The sequence below is a fragment of the Daucus carota genome, chromosome 3 (assembly GCF_001625215.2).
Source record: "Daucus carota subsp. sativus chromosome 3, DH1 v3.0, whole genome shotgun sequence".
Taxonomy (NCBI): domain Eukaryota; kingdom Viridiplantae; phylum Streptophyta; class Magnoliopsida; order Apiales; family Apiaceae; genus Daucus; species Daucus carota.
In genome coordinates this window covers 43,056,521-43,077,479 of record NC_030383.2, presented here as the reverse complement: position 1 = coordinate 43,077,479, position 20,959 = coordinate 43,056,521, and the positions used below count along the sequence as shown (strand labels likewise).

The following is a 20,959-nucleotide window of genomic DNA, read 5'->3' as shown; positions in this document are numbered from 1 at the left end:
AAGATTTAAATAATACTTTTACTCCATAACTTTCTGAACATAACTTGTTTAGATAGATTCTTAGAATTCTTTTTTACTCTTTGGCAAAACAGTATTGATAAAGGCTGGGATTTTTTCACATACAAAGACTGGAAAACATTTGACATTTTAATGCTCCCGGAAAATGAAAGGGCTTTTAATAAGATGCACGATATAGATGATTTTTTAGATGATTTAAAATTAGGGGGTCAGGTGGTTGATAGTAATATTTACACAAAACATATTACTAGGAATGAGCCAAGCTATGCTGCATATGGACTCAACAATCAGCTGAAAAGGGTACTCAAACCAACTGATCATCAGAAGTCTCCATTCAAAATCCGAGCGATTGATCTCAACACACAAAGGTTCAGCAAAGATGAAGAAGAGGAGCTGGATTAATGGAAGAAAGAACCGAGCAATGTGAGTATATATTTAGTATACATTTTAGTTTCAAATAGCTGATGGTTATTGACTATAATGACTCAATCGTGATTTATAAAATATTATGATTCAGTGTTAGAGTCATTTGGAAACCATTCCATTCCTTTAAGTAATGATACATGACAGTATTTGCATACTGACTGTATTTCACAGCTGTCAAATAAAAAATCATCAGTATTTTGATCCTGACAGTATTTCATATATATATAATCCTGACAGTATTTAATATGGTTGACACTATACTTTGCAAAAGCAAAAGCTAATAATTGACTCTGTTTTAAACATGCAGGATTGAGATATTCCTCTGGAACAACGTTACTTGCTTGAAGCATCACATTCAAAGCCTACAAATTGGAAAAGAAGTGTTGTTCCATGTTGTTGATGCTTATACAAGCATACTAAACGAAGATGAAAAATTCAGAGCAGCAGAGTCTCCTTATAGGTTTTTCTGCAGTACAATGGTGACAGTAAGTTAATCACAAATAATCTACAGTCTGTTATTTCATATTCCATGTTATATATTATATCTGCAGAACACATATTATATGTTTAGAATTTTTATTAATAACAGTTATATGTGTCTTTAATGGTAGATGGGAAATGTGGTTAAAGGAAGCCAATTGGTAGCAAACAGTACTGATCCAAATATAACATACATGAAGTTCAAATCCAACATGGATGCAATTTTGTTCAAGCACGGAGTTGATATTAATCATGTTGATCTGGTATATACTCTATCCATATTTATCATTTATAACAATGTGAGATTATTTCCTATTTTCATATTTAGATAGTGAGTAAATATATTTGTTTTTTTTTCAACCAAAGATCTTCTTCCCAATCTTCTCTGGAACCCACTTCTACCTGATATGCTTCAATTTAAGGAAGATTTGTGTTGACATAATTGACAACCGAAGTGGAGACCGTGTAGATATCATGTATGATGGAATACCTGAAGCCCTGGTATGCAACTTTTTCCAGTTTTAAATAAATATAGTAATTTATGTTTTATTTGATTATATTAACCAACTATTATATTTTTAACTATACGTTTCAGCAAGAGAACTTTGGGTTATACATGGCACAGAAAAGCCCAAGAAAAATCAAGTTGTTAAATAATGCTCCAGTGCAACGTCTAGAAATGAAATGGAGAACTTCAAATAAGAATGTATGTTTGTGATGCATCATATGGAAACATATATGGGATATGCTCTACGCAACTGGGATTGCAAATTTGCTGCGGAGGTTGGATGCAAAACTAACTTTTGTTTCTAAAATACTTTCAAGTTTGGATTAGATATGTGTTTTTTTCTCTTTTATGACCATTTGTGACAATCATATTTACAGGGTATTGAACAGAAAAGGCAATTGGAGAAGGCAAGAAAAATATATGCTGCAAAGATTGTCTACTCAGAAATAAACATCTTGAAAGACCACATGAAAACAGAGATAAAGTTTGTTAATCAGAACTAGACTAGACTGAACTTGTAAAAATATATTGATTAATCTTGGATAATTGTGTTGCATCAGTATTTCTGTTCCTGAAGTATTTGGATACTGACTGCGTTTCACATCTGTCATATTAAGATCATCAGTATTTTGATCCTGACAGTTTCATACATGTAAATAACTCTTAACACATAATTCTCTTGTAGAATTAAATTTGTGAATCAGAAGTGGACTGAGCTTGTAAAAATATTTTGTTTAAGCTTGGTTAATTGTGTTGCATCAATATGTCCATTCCAAACAGTACTTGGATACTCACTGTGTTTCACATCTGTCAAATTATAAATCATCAGTATTTTGATCCTAACAGTATTTCATATATGTATTTTGACTCTTAACACATGGTTCTCTTGTAGAACCAAATTGCCATCATCAGTATTTTACTTTTAAGACATGATTCCCTTGTAGAATGAAATTCATGTCATCAGTATTTCCAATCCTGACAGTATTTAATCCTTAAGACATGATTCTCTTATAGAATCAAACTAACATCATCAGTAATTGATTTTTAACATATTCTGTATGTTCTAAAAACATGATTCTCTTGTAGAATCAAATTTAAATCATCAGTATTTTTGGATCCTGACAGTATTTAAATCTTAACACATGATTCTATTGTAGAATCAAATAAACGTCATCAGTATTTAATCCTTAAAGACATGATTCTCTTATAGAATCATATTTGACATCATCAGTATTTTGGATCCTGGTAGTTTTTCACAGCTGTCAGTAATTCACTTTTAGCATCATAAGTAAATTGAATTTAAACACATTAACTTTACTCATCAAACATGATTCTTTTGTATTTCACTGAAAACGAGGTCAGAATTCAGAGAGTCGCTTGTTTTCTATAAATAGAGTTTCATCTCAGTTTACTTTTTCTCACTTCTTCATCACCATCTCAACTCCTCATAGTCGTCGACCATGTCTGCTAAAGATCTTCTCGCCGAGTTTGATAGGGCATTGGAGTCTGATCCTCCGCCACTTACGCCAGATCCGAACGCGGTTCCTCCGCCTCCTCCTCGCCCAACCTTAGGCGAACTTCAGGTCCTCATCACCGAGCTTCAGGCGAGGATAAGGATGCTTGAAAGGCGAAACGACCGCCTTGAAGACAAAATAGATGAGCTGCAGGAAGAAGTGAAGGAGTTGAAGATGGAGAACTCCTTCTTAAGGGATAAAACTGATAACGACTACTAAGTCGTTTGCTTGTAATCCTCGCCCCATCACGGGCTTCTATTAATGAAAATATTTCCATTGTGTAACTTTTACTTCTTTCGTCTTCGACTTTTATTTTCATAGCAATCGATGATTATACCATTGGCTTTTATACTTAATCAACCACAATAGATTAAAATAAATTATTCAAAAAGACAACATACCAAAAAAGATTAGATGCAATCAAACATTCATTTTTCATTAATAATAATATATTTAAAAAAGAAGACAGTACATAAAGGAAGACCTATCTAGCCCTATCAACTAGAAGACTCTTCCTCTGCCTTCTTCTCCTCCTCCTCCTGCTTGTGGAGGATACTGGACATCATCCCCGCGAATCGAATGATCCATTCGCGGCGTCTGATGGCAGCAAGCCTCCTTGCCTCAGCTTCTTCACGGAGGCGCTCCTCATGAAGGTAACAGTTCATTGTCAGAAACTGGACCTCGAGATGTGTCTCGAAGTCCATTTCTTCAACAACCTCATCAGGGAGGCTGAGAACATGGTAGCGAACACCCCAAACAGTGACGCTGAAGCAGCGCTGGCAGATGCGGACGGAACCGTCAGAGAGAGACATTTTCAAAAAACAAAAGGGTTGGAGAAGAAGATGAAAGGTTTTAGAGAAGAAAGGGTTTCTGATATGAGTGTTACAGTAGGCTTACATGCATGCCTTTTATAGAATAGTGTATTAAAGAACTGAAGAGACATTTATTTAAAAGGAGGAGGAACATTTAATCAATACGTATTGGGAAGAAGCATGAATACTGGTGCAAGTAATTATGATTCCGTAACAGAAGCAAAATTATGATTTTCATTTTCATCCAACAACCGTTTATATTATCTATGATTTAAATTAGTAATTATGAATAAAACAACTAATTTAATAAAAACCATGTATGATTTTATTTAGTTTTAGAAACTTATCTTTCTTAAAACCAAAAAAAACACAAAAAATTATTAACAATTGTAATAATGTTTTTATTTAAATAATAAAATATACAGTAGGAATTAATTATTCTAAAACCCAAACCATAAACCCCAAATGTTAACGATTTTAAATTTATTTATTCCGCCTACGTCTCGGCTTCAGGGCCTTCGGCCCTTCAGCCTCGCCTTAATTAGGGTTTAGGCTCGAGGGAGTAGGGCCTACCGGCCCTACACCCTCAATCCTAAACCCTAACCGTCGGGCAATTTAATATACAGTAGGAATTGATTATTCTAAAACCCAAACCATAAACCCCAAATATTAACGATTTTAAATTTATTTATTCCGCCTACATCTCGGCTTCAGGGCCTTCGGCCCTTCAGCCTCGCCTTAATTAGGGTTTAGGCTCGAGGGAGTAGGGCCTACCGGCCCTCCACCCTCAATCCTAAACCCTAACCATCGGGCAATTTAATATACAGTAGGAATTAATTATTCTAAAACCCAAACCATAAACCCCAAATGTTAACGATTTTAAATTTATTTATTCCGCCTACGTCTCGGCTTCAGGGCCTTCGGCCCTTCAGCCTCGCCTTAATTAGGGTTTAGGCTCGAAGGAGTAGGGCCTACCGGCCCTCCACCCTCAATCCTAAACCCTAACCGTCGGGCAATTTAATATACAGTAGGAATTAATTATTCTAAAACCCAAACCATAAACCCCAAATGTTAACGATTTTAAATTTATTTATTCCGCCTACGTCTCGGCTTCAGGGCCTTCGGCCCTTCAGCCTCGCCTTAATTAGGGTTTAGGCTCGAGGGAGTAGGGCCTACCGGCCCTACACCCTCAATCCTAAACCCTAACCGTCGGGCAATTTAATATACAGTAGGAATTGATTATTCTAAAACCCAAACCATAAACCCCAAATATTAACGATTTTAAATTAATTTTATTAGACTGGTTTCTTGCCTGTAAGGCTAAACTTTTTTACCAAATGCTAAAAATAATTATTACAAAAAATTCATTAAATAAAATTTATTTAAAATTTAAATTTAAGTAATAAATTAAGAATTTCTTTCCCCTAAACAAATAATTCAAAACAAACAAAAGTGCGCTAATTTTAAAAAAAAACAAAGAAGCGGGAAAACAAAACAGCATTTATCAGAAATTACAGATCAAACTTAACACACTCTTTCATAACTTCCACTCCACTACACAATCGGTGGTTTTCAAATTCAATTCTCCAACTAAGCTTTCTCATCTCTTTCAGATTAACATCTTCAATCTTCAAATTCTAGTAAAATCTAAATCACATTTCACTAACTTCATCAAAATGCAGACCTCTCCTTTCATGAACACCAAGTGTTCGATAAAAGGGTACGAGTTTGCCCCAAACAATTTCTGTGCTCCTTTAGAGAAATCTGTGTTTCCTGATGATTTTCATATCATTATAGACTTTTTGACTTGTAGTCCAATTTATTACGCATTGACTCAACCTACTAAGGTTACTTTCAAAAGTGTAATGCAAATTTGGAGCACTTTAAAGTTTATAAATGGAGGCCAAGCAGAGAAATCAAAATTGACGTTCAATTACAATGGCAAGGAGTATGTCATCACACCGGAGGTGGTGGAGGAAGCACTGCATCTTCCAAAATTAGAAGAAAAAACTCCAGAATATATTACAGCTGATGTGCTTATTGCGTTTTTGAAATTACTGGGATATAATGGTGATCCTGACAGGATTGGAGTACTGCAGAGATCTCGCCTGAAGAAGCAATGGAACTTGTACTTTGATTGTATCACTAGATGCTTCTTGAACAAGGTTTCAAACTTTGATGCTATTCCATCAGGATCACTTGAAATTGGGTATTCTCTTATCTACAACACTGTGTTTGATTATGGAAATTTCATCCTTAACTTGATAGGTACTAGAAAAGAGGATAAGCTTAAGTATATCTGTTATGTTAGGTTTTTACAGTTGATTTTCAATCATATGTGCCCCTCTGCTGATTTTCCTGATGACGAATTAGTACCTATTAGTAAGATTTCAGAAACAGGGATTAAAGCCATAATAAATGGTGATAAGAAAAATAATTTAAAAGGTGAATGTTTCGTTCCTAAAGAAGTGTGGCAATTTCTTAGCACAAACATGGCAGAAAAATATAATTTGGTTACTACTGGTGTTCCATCATCAACTACTGATATGGCACTAGACAGTTCACCAATTCGTCAAAGCCCAAAGAGAAAAATCAAGGACATCTCCAAACAGAAATCAAAAGTAAAAAAAAAGAAGGTTGTGGCATCAGGAATGGCATCAGATAATAAAAAAAAAGAGATGGACTCAAGAGATACACAAATGCAGAAACCTCCTTGAAAAAGGAAGCTTAGAATTCTGGATGTTGATTCAGATCGTGATGAAAGCACACCTCCTTCAGTGAATATCAGCAATACAGAAACAATTGATCCTGCAAATTCTGGGAAAAAGGCAGAGACCAATGTGTATAAGAGGAAAAGACTTGTGATGTGCTCAAACTACGTTCCTACATTACAATTCAATGAACTTGTTGAGGAAAAAGTCAATCCCCTTCCTGAACTTGATGAAATGATGATTCAAGACATGAACAAGACAACTGAAATTGCTGACACTGAAGAACGGATTATGACGCAAGAGGTTTCAACTCAATTACAGCAAGCAGCTTTGGATATGGTGATTTATCAACCTCTAATCAGTGTGAACCCTATTCATGAAGTTTCTGTAGAGAAAAATCTTCAAAGTAAGAATTTAAATATCAAGCATGTATAGAATGGATAATTTTATATGATTCAATGCATACTCTTTTTATATGTATTTATAGATTTTTTCATATGATTCTATAGTATAATCATCTCATTAAGATAATTTCATTCTATGTCAGTTCCTGATGAAAATATTCATCAGGAACTGGTAACAGCTCATCACTTTTGGAGAATAAAAATTTATATACAATTTATAGATTCTGTAATAGAAGCATTCATATAAAGAATTTTGATTCTATCATATGATCATATAATATAATCACCTAATTAAGATAATTTCATTCTATGTCAGCTCCTGATGAGAATAATCATCAGCAACTGTTAACAGCTCATCAGTATTGGAGAATACAAATCTATAAACAAATTATAGATTCTGTAATAGAAGCATTCATATACAGAATTTTATTTCTATCATATGATTCTATAATATAATCATCTAATTAAGATAATTCCATTTTATGTCAGTTCCTGATGAGATTAATCATCAGGAATTGTTAACATCTCATCAGTATTGTAGAATACAAATTTAAAAAAAATTTATAGATTCTGTAATAGAAGCATTCATATACAGAATTTTGATTCTATCATATGACTCTATAATATAATCATCTAATTAAGATAATTTCACTCTGTCAGTTCCTGATGAGAGTAATCATCAGGAACTGTTAACAGCTCATCAGTATTGGAGAATAAAAATTTAAATACAATTTATAGATTCTGTAATAGAAGCATTCATATACAGAATTATGATTGTATTATATGATTCTATAACATAATCATCTCATTAACATAATTTCATTCTATGTCAGTTCCTGATGAAGCTACAACTACAACAAAAACGGACAAAAATGACAAGGGAAAAAATCCTATTGTCGAAGATGAAGATGTCCATGACAATTCTGATTCCTCTGAAGATGAGTCTGACCCAGAGTTGGCTGAAGTTCTTAGAATTTCAAGGAAAAGTATTTCTGGAAGCAGCAGCAAATTTATGCAAGAGCAAATATCTTTTGACAGCTCAGACTTAAAGAAAAAAATGGAAGCAACAACAATACTACACCAAGGTCTTAGGTCTGAGCTCAAAGATTTGCATACTGTAACAGATAAGCTTCAAGAAAATATCAAATCTTCAGAAAACACTTTCGCAACAAAAAGTGAGATGAGCACTTTGTCGATGAGAGTAGATAGTCTTGAATCAAAGTTCACAGATATTACAGGGAAACTTGATGAAATTCTTCAATTGCTCAAAGGCAAGAAGGTAGTTACTCCAGAGGGCATTGAAAAGCGTGATTCAGGAGTTCAAACTGAAAAGGAAATAAACACTGATGCTGCTGAACAAGTTTGTAGGGATTTAATCCTATGGTCTTATCAACATAATGGTGATCAAGCAATTGATAAAGACGAGGGGGAACAGGAGAAGCTTATGGAAAATGATGAAAATGTCCAGAAAGGTACTAATCATTCCTTTAATTCTGACTTGTATTTTTGTGAAAAGTTGTAGAAGATATATGCGTGTGTATGTGTTTTATAGGTTTGGTATGATTCTACATGCATATATGTTTTTAAGATTTAATTATTTTCATAATTTAGATTCTATATACAAATTATCTAATCAATTTGATTTATGTGTGTTATTTAAAAGTTTAGGTTGTGAATCATATATTTTAAAATTATGGTTCCAAGGTATAGGCATTAATGTTCTTTTGTGAAATAATTTATGTATGAAATTAATGTTTTTTTTTGTTTTAAAATTAATGTTCAGTAATGCAATCAAAATTTGTGTAGTTGTGCTTCTACAATAGATGAATATGTATATCATGCCTTTATTAAAAATTGATATTGAGGTTAACGTAGTTTGTGTATAAATTCAAGGTACTAATGATGATGACAAGATAATTTATAACACTGAAGAGGCCGCCAATTATTTTCAAAAATTGAAAACCAATGATGGAGAAGAAGTCTTGCTGTATGCAAACAGTGAGAAGGCTCTGAATATAAATGAACAAAGAGCAACAACTGTTGCTATGGCTGAAGATAATCCAGACATGAGTGAGGAAGAATACAGGATACTTCAACAAGAAAGGTATAATGAATTGCAAGCTGGAGAAGGTCAGAAGGATTCAGGAAGAGGGAAAGGGAGAGGGAGAGGAAGAGGAAGAGGCAGAGGAAGAGGTCAGAAACAAATCAAACAAAATGATTCAAATGAGGAACCAGTTTGTTTGGATTTAATCAGTTATCAAAAAAATGATGATCAAAAAATTGATAAAGACTCGGGGGAAAATGAGAAGGTTCTCCTCAAAGGTACTAATTATTCCTTGAATTTTGACTTGTATTTTTGTAAAAAGTTGTATAAGATATATGCATATGTATGTGTTTTATAGGTTTGGTATGATTCTACATGCATATATGTTTTTAAGACTGAAATTTTTTTCATAATATAGATTCTATATACAAATTATCTAATCAATTTGATTTATGTGTGTTATTTAAAAGTTTAGGGTGTTAATCATATTCTTTAAAATTATGATTCCAGGGTAGAAGCATTAATGTTCTTTTGTGATATAATTTTTGTCTGAAATTAATGCTTTTTTTTTTAAAATTAATGTTCTGTAATGCAATCAAAATTTGTGTAGTTGTGCTTCTACAATAGATGCATATGTATATCATGCCTTTATTAAAAATTGATGTTGAGGTTAACGTAGTTTGTGTATAAATTCAAGGTACTAACGATGATTACAAGATAACTGATAATGCTGAAGAGGCCGCCAAGTATTTTCAGAAATTCAAAACTAATGATGGAGAAGAAGTCTTGCTGTATGCAAACAGTGAGAAGGCTTTAAATATAAATGAACAAAGAGCAACAATTATTGCTATAGCTGAAGATAATGCAGACTTGACTGAGGAAGAATATAGGAGACTTCAAGAAGAAAGGTATAAAGAATTGAAAGCTGGAGAAGGTCAAGAGGACTCAGGGAGAGGTAAAGGGAGAGGAAGAGGAAGAGGAAGAGGAAGAGGAAGAGGAAAAGGAAGAGGAAGAGGTCAGAAACAGATCGAAGAAAATGAATCAAATGAGGAAACAAGTACTACAATAAAGATCGCAACTCAAGAAAATCCAATTCCTTCAACATCAATTCCAATTCCAAAAGTTGTTCAATATAATGATGCCTTAGAAGTTGAAATTGATGAAGAAGAACAGAATAAATTGATTAGAAATAGAAAATCAAAAGATTCAAAACAGGTAAACCATAATATTTAAATTCTTGATGAGTTGACAGTTACTAATGGACATATCAATCTAGAATATATTCCTGATGCTAATAATATGTTATTCATTGCACTTGGCGTACAACAAAATGCTTCTCTTCAAAATCCTGATATGAACTCAGATCCTGAGAAGACAATTTCTAAAGATATTTTGAATGCTGGTGAAGAAATTGTCCCTGAAATTGTTCCTCATGCTGAAACTGAATTAGGCAATGATCCTAAAATTCAGGTAAATCCAATTATTCATTTTACTTTCAAATAGCAGATGGTTATTGACTATAATGAATCAATGCTGATTTGTAAAAAATTATGATTCTGTGTTAGAGTCATTTGGAAAACATTCCATTCCTTTAAGTAATGATACATGAATATCTTCTAGAATCATATTTAGCATCATCAGTATTTCCTTTCCTGACAGTATTTGGATACTGACTGTGTTTCACAGCTATCAAATTAAGATCATCAGTATTTTGATCTTGGCAGTATTTTATATATGCATTTAACTCTTAAGACATGATTCTCTTATAGAACTAGATTGAAATCATCAGTATTTAACTCTTAAGACATAATTCTCTTATTAAATCAAATTGACATCATCAGTATTTTCAGTCCTGACATTATTTCACTCAATCCTGACAGTATTTAACTGTTAATACATAATTCTCTTATATAATCAAATTGACATCATCAGTATTTCCAATCCTGACAGTACTTCACTCAATCCTCACAGTATTTCACTCTTAAGACATGATTCTCTTATAGAATGAAATTGACATCAACAGTATTTCCAATCCTGACAGTATTCCTGATACTAATAATATGTTGTTCATTGCACTTGGCGTACAGCAAAATGCTTCTCTTCAAAATCCTGAAATAACCTCAGATCCTGAAAAGCCAATTTCTAAAGATATTTTGGATGCTGGTGAAGAAATTGTCCATGAAAATGTTCCTCATGCTGAAACTGAGTTGGGCAATGATCCTGAAATTCAGGTAAAATACAATTATTAAATCTTGGCACGTTTAATGACAACTTATTTGCTAATGATTTGGTAACTGATTTAATTCCCAAAAATATTTCTGATGCTGAAACTGTTTTAGTAATTGGACTTGTCATACAGGCAAAAACTGTCAAAGTAATTGAAGATGTGACTTCAGTTGCTCACTACAAAGTTACTGACGCGGTACAACAAAATGTTAAAGATTCTGGGAATATTCATGGTGTTATTAAGGATGCTGACTACATGAAAAGTATTGAGACCATAGTGGCTTATGTATATCTAGAAAGCTATTATGAAGAAGATGATGTAGAAGTGAAGAAAGTTGACAAACGAGAAAGAGAAATTCAAAGAAAGGTTCGGGCGAATGAAAATTTTTATCTGCGTAAAGTGTTGAAATCAAATCGCAAGATCTGGGATGATCCTTCTAGGCTGAAATCTGACCTCCCAATGAGTCACTGCCCCAGAGCAGAAAAGATAATAAAAGATAGAAGGCGTAGAAACAGAGAAATGAATAATGACAGCATGGCTCAGAGAAAAATAAACTTCATCTCTGGAGGAATGATGACTGAAATGCCTTCTATTAAAGGAGCAACCTCAAAGATTAGAATTTCTGACTTAAAATTGATTAGTCATTCCACAAAAGCTGGACTTGGTTCTCATTTAATTAAATATGAGAATGCAATCTACATTGATCCATGTCCCCTTACAGATAGTCCTGATGAGAAGTTAACTGCATAACATCTTGAGAAAATTGAAAGTGTAGCCATTGTTGAGGATCACTGGGATACAAAGGACATAAAGCAGAAAATGATATATTTTCTACATGATAATACAACCAGGGTGCTGCCAATTGAAGATCTCTTAATCAAGTCCAATAAGGAGCTAAAGTTTGTACAGTATTTACTAAGAGTGACAAATGAAACAACAGCCCTATGGTCTAGGATGATCCTGAATACTATAAGAAGAAGAATGGTGGATGGAGATGGATCTTATACTGGTGAATACACTCCAAGTTATACTGATTACTCGCTGAAAGAAGTCCCTATGCAAAAGAAGAGTGCAAAGGTTTCGGATTCAGAAGGTTCAAAATATCTGCATCTTAATCCAAGAGGGACAATGCCTACGTATATCAGTTTTGATGAAATCAAGTTTCAATTCAGTACAAACACAACCATCAGAGCAGCTCTATTTCAAATAGATGATGATGATGAAGAACAGAAAATCTTGAAAGACAAACTGATCAAATATCTGAAATCAAGGGAGGATAAACGTCTTGCAAGATTTCTATCATTGTTAATTTGTGCATCTTGGTCCCTTGATAGAAGCAATAAAATAAAATCATATATTTGTACTTGTTCATACTTAACCATGTTCATAATAAAAGATATTTTGAAAAATAAAACATAAAAAATAGACATATAAAGTCTGATTCTATAACATAACCAAATATTGCCAGTTTTTTTTTTAATAAATGTAGTTGATTCCACTTTAGAAGCAAAAAAGTAAAATAAAATAATATTCTATATTATTCATGTGTTTCATCAGTATTTGATTACTACATCAGTATTTTATAATTCATATACTATGATGCAACTATAGAGTCAATTAGAAATCACTGTCTCCAGAATAGTTTTTTGTGCATCAGGAATAGATACATCAGTATTTCTCATCAGTATTTTTCATCAGTATTACAACATGACAAGTCAACTGACTCTACATTAGAATCAACAAATCAACTCCAACACAATGATACTTGAAAAATCAATACACAAAATTAATCTAATAAAAAAAATACTGATTATATCAAAAATATTAAAAATATTCACATTCTGAATCGCCAAACAACAATATTTCTTCATCACAAAATACTAACAACACAAAACATATCTACATTTTGAGAGTAACTACTAACTATACATACTAACTAGTCATATTTTGAGAGTAGAAGCTAGGACTAAGAGATACTTGTATATTAGGAATAGTTGGAATCTGCTGATTAACAAGGAGTTTCTTCGGACAGTTGCGTGAATCATGATACCCAAGAGTATGACAAAATTTACATGTCCTGGTTGGTCTTTTCTTCCCATCACGACTTAACTCTGCACCACGACTTAACTCTGCACCACCAACAATTCTTTTACGACATCCTTTGTTATTACTTGGCAGTGGTGGAAGTACATTACTTGAACCTGAAGGCCTCACACCAAAAATCTCTTCCAGCATATCATCTTTTGTTGCCGGACGTTTATCAAATTTTTCTTCAACTCTAATCCTCAAGCACTTCATCTCATCCAACAAATACTCTAAACCTTTCAGGTTATTGCAAACATTATCAACACAAGCTTGATACTCTGTCCATATCCTCATTGCAATTTCTCTACTGATATACCCATCAGTAGCACATTCGCTTTCATCAGTAAACTTCAATTTGCAAAATCTCTCTGCATTCCTCATCCAACGCTTACATATGAACTGATGTGGGATTTTATCAACACCCCACAAACTCAAACAATAGAAACAATGACGACACAGATAGCCTACTCTGGTAAACAGCTTGCAGGAACAGCTAATATCATATGTTGACAAACAAAATTCAACCTCAAACAACTTACCATTCAAGCTCTTATCACAAAGTAAATATTTATTCACGCCATCAGTAACAATTGGTTGCCCACCAAGACTGATATGAAAGCAACTGGCTTTTATTTGTTTTTGAACCTTATAAAACATACTTCGAGTATAAAGGCAAGTTGCATGCTTTTCAATAGCCTTCTCAGTAATAGATTGTGGAATACAATTCTTGTCAGTGGTGTTCAATTTGTTTTGGTCATGAATTTGTTTGTCAATAGCACTCTCATAACACAAGTAGAACTCTGAAAGAGTATCCCCTTTTTGGACGAAATGATTAAAGTAGAAATTACTGCTCTCTGACCTTGAGGTTGTTCTCAATAAGGCTCCCATTGGCTTGTCCGCAAAGAAAGCAGGAATCCATGATTCCCTCATTGCATATATCTCTTTCAACCAGACATGTTCACTTAATCCAAATTCCTTAAGCACATCATCCCAACCTTTTTCAAACTCAGGAACAGTCAAATGTGATGACCAAACAAACTTATTGAGTTTTTCCATAAATCCCGTTTCTGCACAGAACACAAGACCAACCTACATTCACAATATCAAAAACAACTGATAAGGGACCATGCAGAGAATTAATCATAAATAACAAAAAATTAACTTAAAATAATACAATATATGATTCTGAAGTGGAATTTTTTTTCCTAAAACATTTTCATACAAATATGTAATAAGAGAAATCAATAAATTCTACAATAGAATCAAGGATGATTATACCTTGGCAGGGAACTTTTGCATTATATGCCACATACAATAACGATGAATAGAATGTGGGAATGTGTTAGCAATTGCAACTTTCATCCCAAGACACTGATCAGTTATTATACATTTTGGTGGACGGCTAAATGCTTGAAGAAACATCTCACAAGCCCACGTGAAATTTGTTGCATCCTCATGATTTAGTAATGCAGAAGCAAAAGTAACACTCTTCCAATGATTATCAACTCCAATAAAAGGCACGAATACCATTCCATACCTTTCACACCAAAAAAATTGTAAAATTAGATAACAATGAAATTATTCAAAAAACTCATAATTTGCAAAATAAAATTAAACTGCATATCAAACTTACTTATTGGTACGGTATGTTGCATCAAAAGATACAACATCACCAAAAACTTCATAACTCCTACGTCCTTGAATATCAGCCCAAAAAAGACGGGTAAGATGACCGTTTGAATCCGTCTGATATTCGAAAAAAAATCCTCCATCTGATACGTCCCTTTTGTTTTGAAACTTCTGTATCAGCATATCAGAATCATGTTTGCCAATATATAATTTTATATCTCTCATCCAGTTTTGAAAATCAACATCGGTTGCTCCAACTTCAGAGTAGGATCCTGATATCGACTTGAACAAATTGTGAGCTCTATACGAGCCTATGTTTGATTTCGCAGCATCTAGAACAAATCGGCGCTGAAATGAAGTCATAGATCGATTACAAAGTAGAAATTCTTTTCCTGATGGCGATGCTAGACGATGGTTGTGAACTTCGATAAATGACGAAATAACATACGCATTGAAACCATTGTACTTGAGAATAATTTTTGCTCGACAGTCACATCTCTTTGTCACCGTCTTCCTCCTCTTGACTTGCAGTTGAACACTAGTTGATGCATGAGATGATTCTGAATTAACATCAACATCCTTTGTCATGGATGTATCGTGATGGCCTCCTTTAGAACAAATTATGTACTTGGTAACTATAATACCATTCCTGACTTTTTGTGTTGATTTACGAACCTCAAATCCACCATCTCTGCCATAATCAGTATAGAACTTAAAAGCCGACTCAATGTCTTTAAACAGTTGACCAGGATATGGTTTAAGTTTGTCATCAGAAACTTTAGGATTCCACACTTTAGAGCTTCTACTAATTGACTCATCAAAACCTTCTAAGCAATCCTCAACAAAATCATGAAGAGTAGTATCACAAACATTATCAACAACATCAATACAAACAGAATTGCCTGCAAAAATAATAAAAAAATATGTCATCATATAACATTCTAACATATACAGAATTTTGAATATATCATATGATTCTATAATATAATAATCTCATTAATATAATTTCATTCTATGTCAAATCCTGATGAGAATAATCATCAGGACCTGATAACAACTCATCAGTATTGGAGAATAAAAATATATATTCAATTTATAGATTCTATAATAGAAGCATTCATATACAAAATTTTGATTGTATTATATGATTCTATAACATAATCATCTCATTAACATAATTTGATTCTATGTCAGTTCCTGATGAGAATAATCATCAGGAACTGGTAACAACTCATCAGTATCTACAAACAACAACAATATTAAACATCAAAAAATGAATACAAAAAGTAGAAATTTAAAAGTTCCTAGCTGTTTCTTACACTAATCATCAGTATCTCATATAATCTCATCAACATTATCTATCAGCAACAACACACACGGATAATTCGGAAAAGCTTATATGATTCTACAGCGGCAACAAAATTTAATAACAAAATCTTATTCGATTCTATAGTAGAACCATAAAAATCAAATTTTTATCTTCAAAAACTTATTTCAGTATTATTTATGCATAAAGTAGATCTATTGATTCAAACCTGATGATGATTGAATGTCAGCAACTTCGCGAAAATTAGCTTGATTTGAGGAAAACTGAGCTTGATTCGAGCAAAACAAAGTTTGATTTGACGAAATCTCCATATCCGATAGCTTCAATCCACTGACAAGGACGAAGTTAGAGAAACAAACGACGATTCAGCGCGAGGATGAAGAGAGATAGTATAAGAGATAGAAAGAAAGCGAGATGGAGAGCAGCGATCGAAATCGCGCGAGATAAGAAATCGCGCGAGATATAGAGAGAGAGAGAGATGAAATAACGGAAAATAACGAAAATAACGGACAGAGCGAGAGAGAAAGAGTCAGTTTCCTAATTGAACATTGTTTATGAACAGCCGTTAGATTTGATTTAGATCTAACGGTCCAGATTAATGGAGGGGGTTCTCCACGAGACTCCATATAAGATGGTTCTCCATAGAACAAAGGCCTATATATATATATATATATATATATATATATATATATATATATATATATATATATATATATATATATATTTAATAGATTTATAATTTTATATAAGAAATATAGCAAGTATTTATATACCACAGACAAATAAGACACACACATGTGTGTGTCTATATATATTAGCACAGACAAAAAATATATATTTTGAAGTATTTTGCTTAATTACATGACATAATCTAATAAAAATTATATATAAAGCATAATTGTGTTTTGTAAGTACAATTTTTCATAATCGATAAAATTATAATTGAATAATGTCGACATTTATCCTGAATTTTTTATAAAATTAAAATTGATAAATTTTAATAAAAATAAAAAAACTTTTTATAGTTGACACATTTTTGACTGGTTTGACCATTTTTTCTAAAAATTATTTTTTATTCGATTAACGATTAATCAAGACGTTTTCCGTCCGAACAGCGATTAATCGATTAATAGTCGGCGTCCAGGACTCTGTGTGGAAGGTACTCATCCTTTTCTTTATATTCTTATAAGGGTGTTTTGGATTAAGATTTTAAAGTATTTTTTTGCATTCATGAAATCCGAGGGTATTCGATTGGGATTGTTTGAAATCCATTAAAATCTTGAGGTATTCAATTGGGATTTTAAATTATGCTAAGCCTCTCTCTTAACCCTAATTCTCTCTGGCCTCTCTCTTGTCGTAGCCGCCCAGGGCTTCCATCGGTTTTCACCAGTGGAAAGCCCCGAATCACTTAATTGCTTTGTTTTTCTTCTTAGTTTTTGAATAATTTTCTCGGGAAACTTAGATCTAAAATCATCGGAGATTTTGATGTCTCTCTTCCAAGCGGGTGAGTTTCAGTCTGATTTCTCGTGTTTTTGTGGTTCTGCTCCGGATCTATTCTCGATAGAATTCTTAGATCTAAAACCATCGGAGATTTCGTTGTCTTTTTTCTCTGTTTCAAGCGGGTGGATTTTCAGTCCGATTTCTCTTGTTTCTGTGGTTCTGCTTCAGATCTAAGGTTGTTTTCTCTTCATGGTGAGAGTTTTGTTTTTCGCTTCTTAATTGAACGCGGGGTCTTGATTTGGTGATGAAAGTTTGTGTGGAATCGCCGTTTTGGTCGATAGCTCTATCAGGGCATTATGAAGAGGGTACCAGTAATTCAACGAGGATGCATGAAGCGGGTACCTGTATTTGTATATACATTTTCTTCAAAATATCGTTTAACTGTCTCTTTATGATAACAGGCGATTGCAATTTACTGTTTGTTCAACTCGATCATTGGTGTAGATGCCGTATGGTTTTTTATTATTAGATTAACACTTTTGTTCAAAAAAATTATGCTACAAAATCTGGTGGTATTCAATTGGGATTTTAAATTATGCTTTAAAATCCGATGATATTCAATTGATATTGTTTAAAATCCATTGAAATATGATGGTATTCAAATGCTGATGGATTTTTTTTCATTTCATAAAATGGTTTATCTTCAGTTTATTTTAAGTTTTTTGAAATCCCACCAAAATCAATGGGATTTTGAAGCATTGTGCTTAAATTCTATCAACTCTGCGACATTTTATCAAGAATCAGCACAAAATCAAAATCACATACAATCCATTAAAATCCATAGACTAAAAACAATCTATTAAAATTTCAATCGAATACACCCCTGTTAGTCTCCGGAAATATTCTGGCTCATTAAATTAAACGAGAAGATTATCCAAAATATAAGAGAAAAATGTAAAAGAATTGCCGGAAGACGAGTATTTGGAGACTCTGAGTAAGATATCTCCATTTCTTTTTAAATCCTTAAATTCGAGGAAAAGATTTGCAGAAAGTCACTACGCTCGTGCAGAGGGCAGAGAGTACCCAGTATGGTCAAATGCAACGGCGTCGGGCTCCTTGACTTCTTCAAACTACTGTAACAATACTTAGTCTATGTACTTTTCTCTGTATACGTCCTTTCTCTGTATAGTATATGAAAGCACCAACCACCATCACACAACAACACAAATCCCTGCCATTCTTTTTTCTCTTTAAAGTCTTCGTCCTGTTTCAGCTGCATTATTAAAGCTACCATTTCCCCTGCAACTTTGGCGATCAACAAAACACAAAAAAGAAACAAAGATTTATCATTGAACCAACGACGAGTTGATACACAGATCATTATAAGATGGAGAACTTCTTGGGTCTTCTCAGAATTCGCATCAAAAGAGGGATAAATCTTGCAGTTAGAGATGCTATCAGCAGTGATCCTTATGTTGTTGTTCAAATGGGCAAACAGGTAACCTTTTTACTCCAACTTGGGAAAAACATCAATTCCGGAGATTATGAAATTATTTTGCTCAAATATGTTCTCTGTAAATTATGAATCTTCTTTGAATTAAATTCCTTTTGAGAAATGCTAGATATCCCAAAATTTTCCCGAATGCTGAGTTGTCAATACGTAACTTTCTTATAAATATTTGGGGTACGTAGTAGTGCTCATTTGTTTTGATCGAGTAAAGTATGAAGTTTGGCAGCCATCTTCTCTGTGGCTTTTTTTATGATTATGCATGTAGCTCTGTTTTAAATCTTTAGTATTTGGACTTGCTTTATCCTGCTATCTATTTTCGTAGAATTCTTTGGTTGCTTTATGTCTCTCTTTTTCCACTCTGTTGTTCAAGGAATCCATGTAACTCTAACCTTGATTAAACTATTTGGCATGTAATATAATGGATCCTGTATTGAGTTTCGGTATGTATTGATTGGTCTATGTGAAAGCAGAAGCTGAAGACCAGTGTCATCTCAAACAGTATCAATCCTGAGTGGAATGAAGACCTTACCCTAACTGTTGCAGATCCAACTGTCCCAATTACGCTGGTATGTTATTGATTCAATAGTTCTGACTTATACTTTTGTCGACATATTATCATTAGTGAAACAAAGCTGAATCATTTTGCCATTTGTAGCGAGTGTATGACAAGGATACATTCACCCTTGACGACAAAATGGGTGATGCCCAGTTTGATATCAAAGCGCTTCTGGAAGCTGTCAAGATGCGGTTAGAAAGCCTCCCTAATGGAACCATAATCACCAAAGTTAAACCGAGCAGAGAGAACTGCTTAGCGGAAGAGAGCAACATTACGTGGGAAGATGGCAAGGTTATTCAGAACATGATTTTTAGACTTCGAAATGTGGAGCAAGGTGAACTAGAACTTCAATTGCAATGGATAGATATCCCTGGCTCAAAAGGCCTGTAAGTTGATCATTTGCTATGTACAATTAAGCTCAGGTTCGGTTACAGTGTGAAGATATATGATTGTTCTGTTTTGGTCAAGAGGTGGTTTCCCCGTCGCCCCGACAAAAAAAAATGAGATTGCTTAAAAAAACATCATAAAAATTAATATATACTTCCTCCATTTGTGAAATATTAGTCTTTTTTGTAAAAATAAAACTCTCAGTTCTACTGATTTTTTCAATATGATATTTTTAAATTTTAAATATATTATTCCTCATTAAAAGTATCTGTAACTTATTGTTGAAAATTATTAAATTATTTCACCTAACATAACATGATTTTGATGAAAACTTGTTCTTGATCGGTTGAATTACGATATCCCAAATCGTCATTAGAAGAAGATGTGTGACGGCATTATTTTACATTTATTTCTTTTTTTTAAGCGTAGATTTGGCGTCATAGTTGTGTGACACATGATGGGGCAGATCATCAACACAATCTTTTTTAGCATATGTTGCACACATTTTGCATAAATAGAAATTGTAACAACTAAAAAGACCAATACCTTTTTTATTATAAAAGTATAATTTCAACAAATAACCTCTTAACTGTGCCCAAAAAAATTCTAACACCTTTAATGTGGTTTAAGCTTTTAATTTTCATATCAACATTAAAGTACTTTAATTTCTTAGATTTTTATTGTTAATTTAAAATATTAGAAAATTATTACTTTGATACAATCTATTATAATATCGGCTTGTTGTTAAATTTTAATTTTTTATAATTAGTTTCTAAGCTTGATGATTAAGATTTTTAATGATTTTTCATGTAATTGTTATAAATCAGATCTCATACAATGATATCCTGGAATTTGAAATAGAAAAAACAGAGTAGATATGA

General features: G+C 33.1%; 2 protein-coding genes and 1 long non-coding RNA gene across 3 annotated transcripts; 2 read left to right on the top strand and 1 right to left on the bottom strand.

The window, feature by feature from the left end:
* Positions 1–1,311: 1,311 nt before the first annotated feature.
* LOC135151618 (uncharacterized) lies at positions 1,312–2,083 on the top strand. The gene is made up of 3 exons (XR_010290329.1): positions 1,312–1,425; positions 1,520–1,707; positions 1,810–2,083. It is a non-coding gene; the product is annotated as an uncharacterized LOC135151618 (long non-coding RNA).
* Positions 2,084–13,076: 10,993 nt separating this feature from the next.
* On the bottom strand, positions 13,077–16,496 carry LOC135151549 (protein FAR1-RELATED SEQUENCE 5-like). Its single transcript, XM_064090067.1, has 4 exons — positions 16,394–16,496; positions 14,863–15,760; positions 14,508–14,766; positions 13,077–14,318 (listed from the first exon to the last, which is right to left on the bottom strand). The coding sequence occupies exons 1-4, from the start codon at positions 16,494–16,496 to the stop codon at positions 13,077–13,079; spliced, it is 2,502 nt and encodes an 833-aa protein (XP_063946137.1).
* Positions 16,497–18,780: 2,284 nt separating this feature from the next.
* Positions 18,781–20,158, top strand: LOC108211843 (protein C2-DOMAIN ABA-RELATED 4). Its single transcript, XM_017383550.2, has 3 exons — positions 18,781–19,123; positions 19,606–19,701; positions 19,791–20,158. Exons 1-3 carry the CDS (start codon positions 19,013–19,015, stop codon positions 20,079–20,081), a joined length of 498 nt encoding a protein of 165 aa, XP_017239039.1. The 5' UTR covers positions 18,781–19,012; the 3' UTR covers positions 20,082–20,158.
* The last annotated feature ends 801 nt before the right edge of the window (positions 20,159–20,959 follow it).

Coding starts and splice junctions, on each gene's coding strand:
- LOC135151549 (XM_064090067.1), bottom strand. CDS start 16,496: ATGGAGATTTCGTCAAATCAAACTTTGTTTTGCTCGAATCAAGCTCAG. Junction 15,761..16,393: donor TGACATTCAATCATCATCAG/GTTTGAATCAAT, acceptor TTATTTTTGCAG/GCAATTCTGTTTGTATTGAT. Junction 14,319..14,507: donor TGCAAAAGTTCCCTGCCAAG/GTATAATCATCC, acceptor TTGTGAATGTAG/GTTGGTCTTGTGTTCTGTGC.
- LOC108211843 (XM_017383550.2), top strand. CDS start 19,013: ATGGAGAACTTCTTGGGTCTTCTCAGAATTCGCATCAAAAGAGGGATA. Junction 19,124..19,605: donor TTGTTCAAATGGGCAAACAG/GTAACCTTTTTA, acceptor ATGTGAAAGCAG/AAGCTGAAGACCAGTGTCAT. Junction 19,702..19,790: donor CAACTGTCCCAATTACGCTG/GTATGTTATTGA, acceptor TGCCATTTGTAG/CGAGTGTATGACAAGGATAC.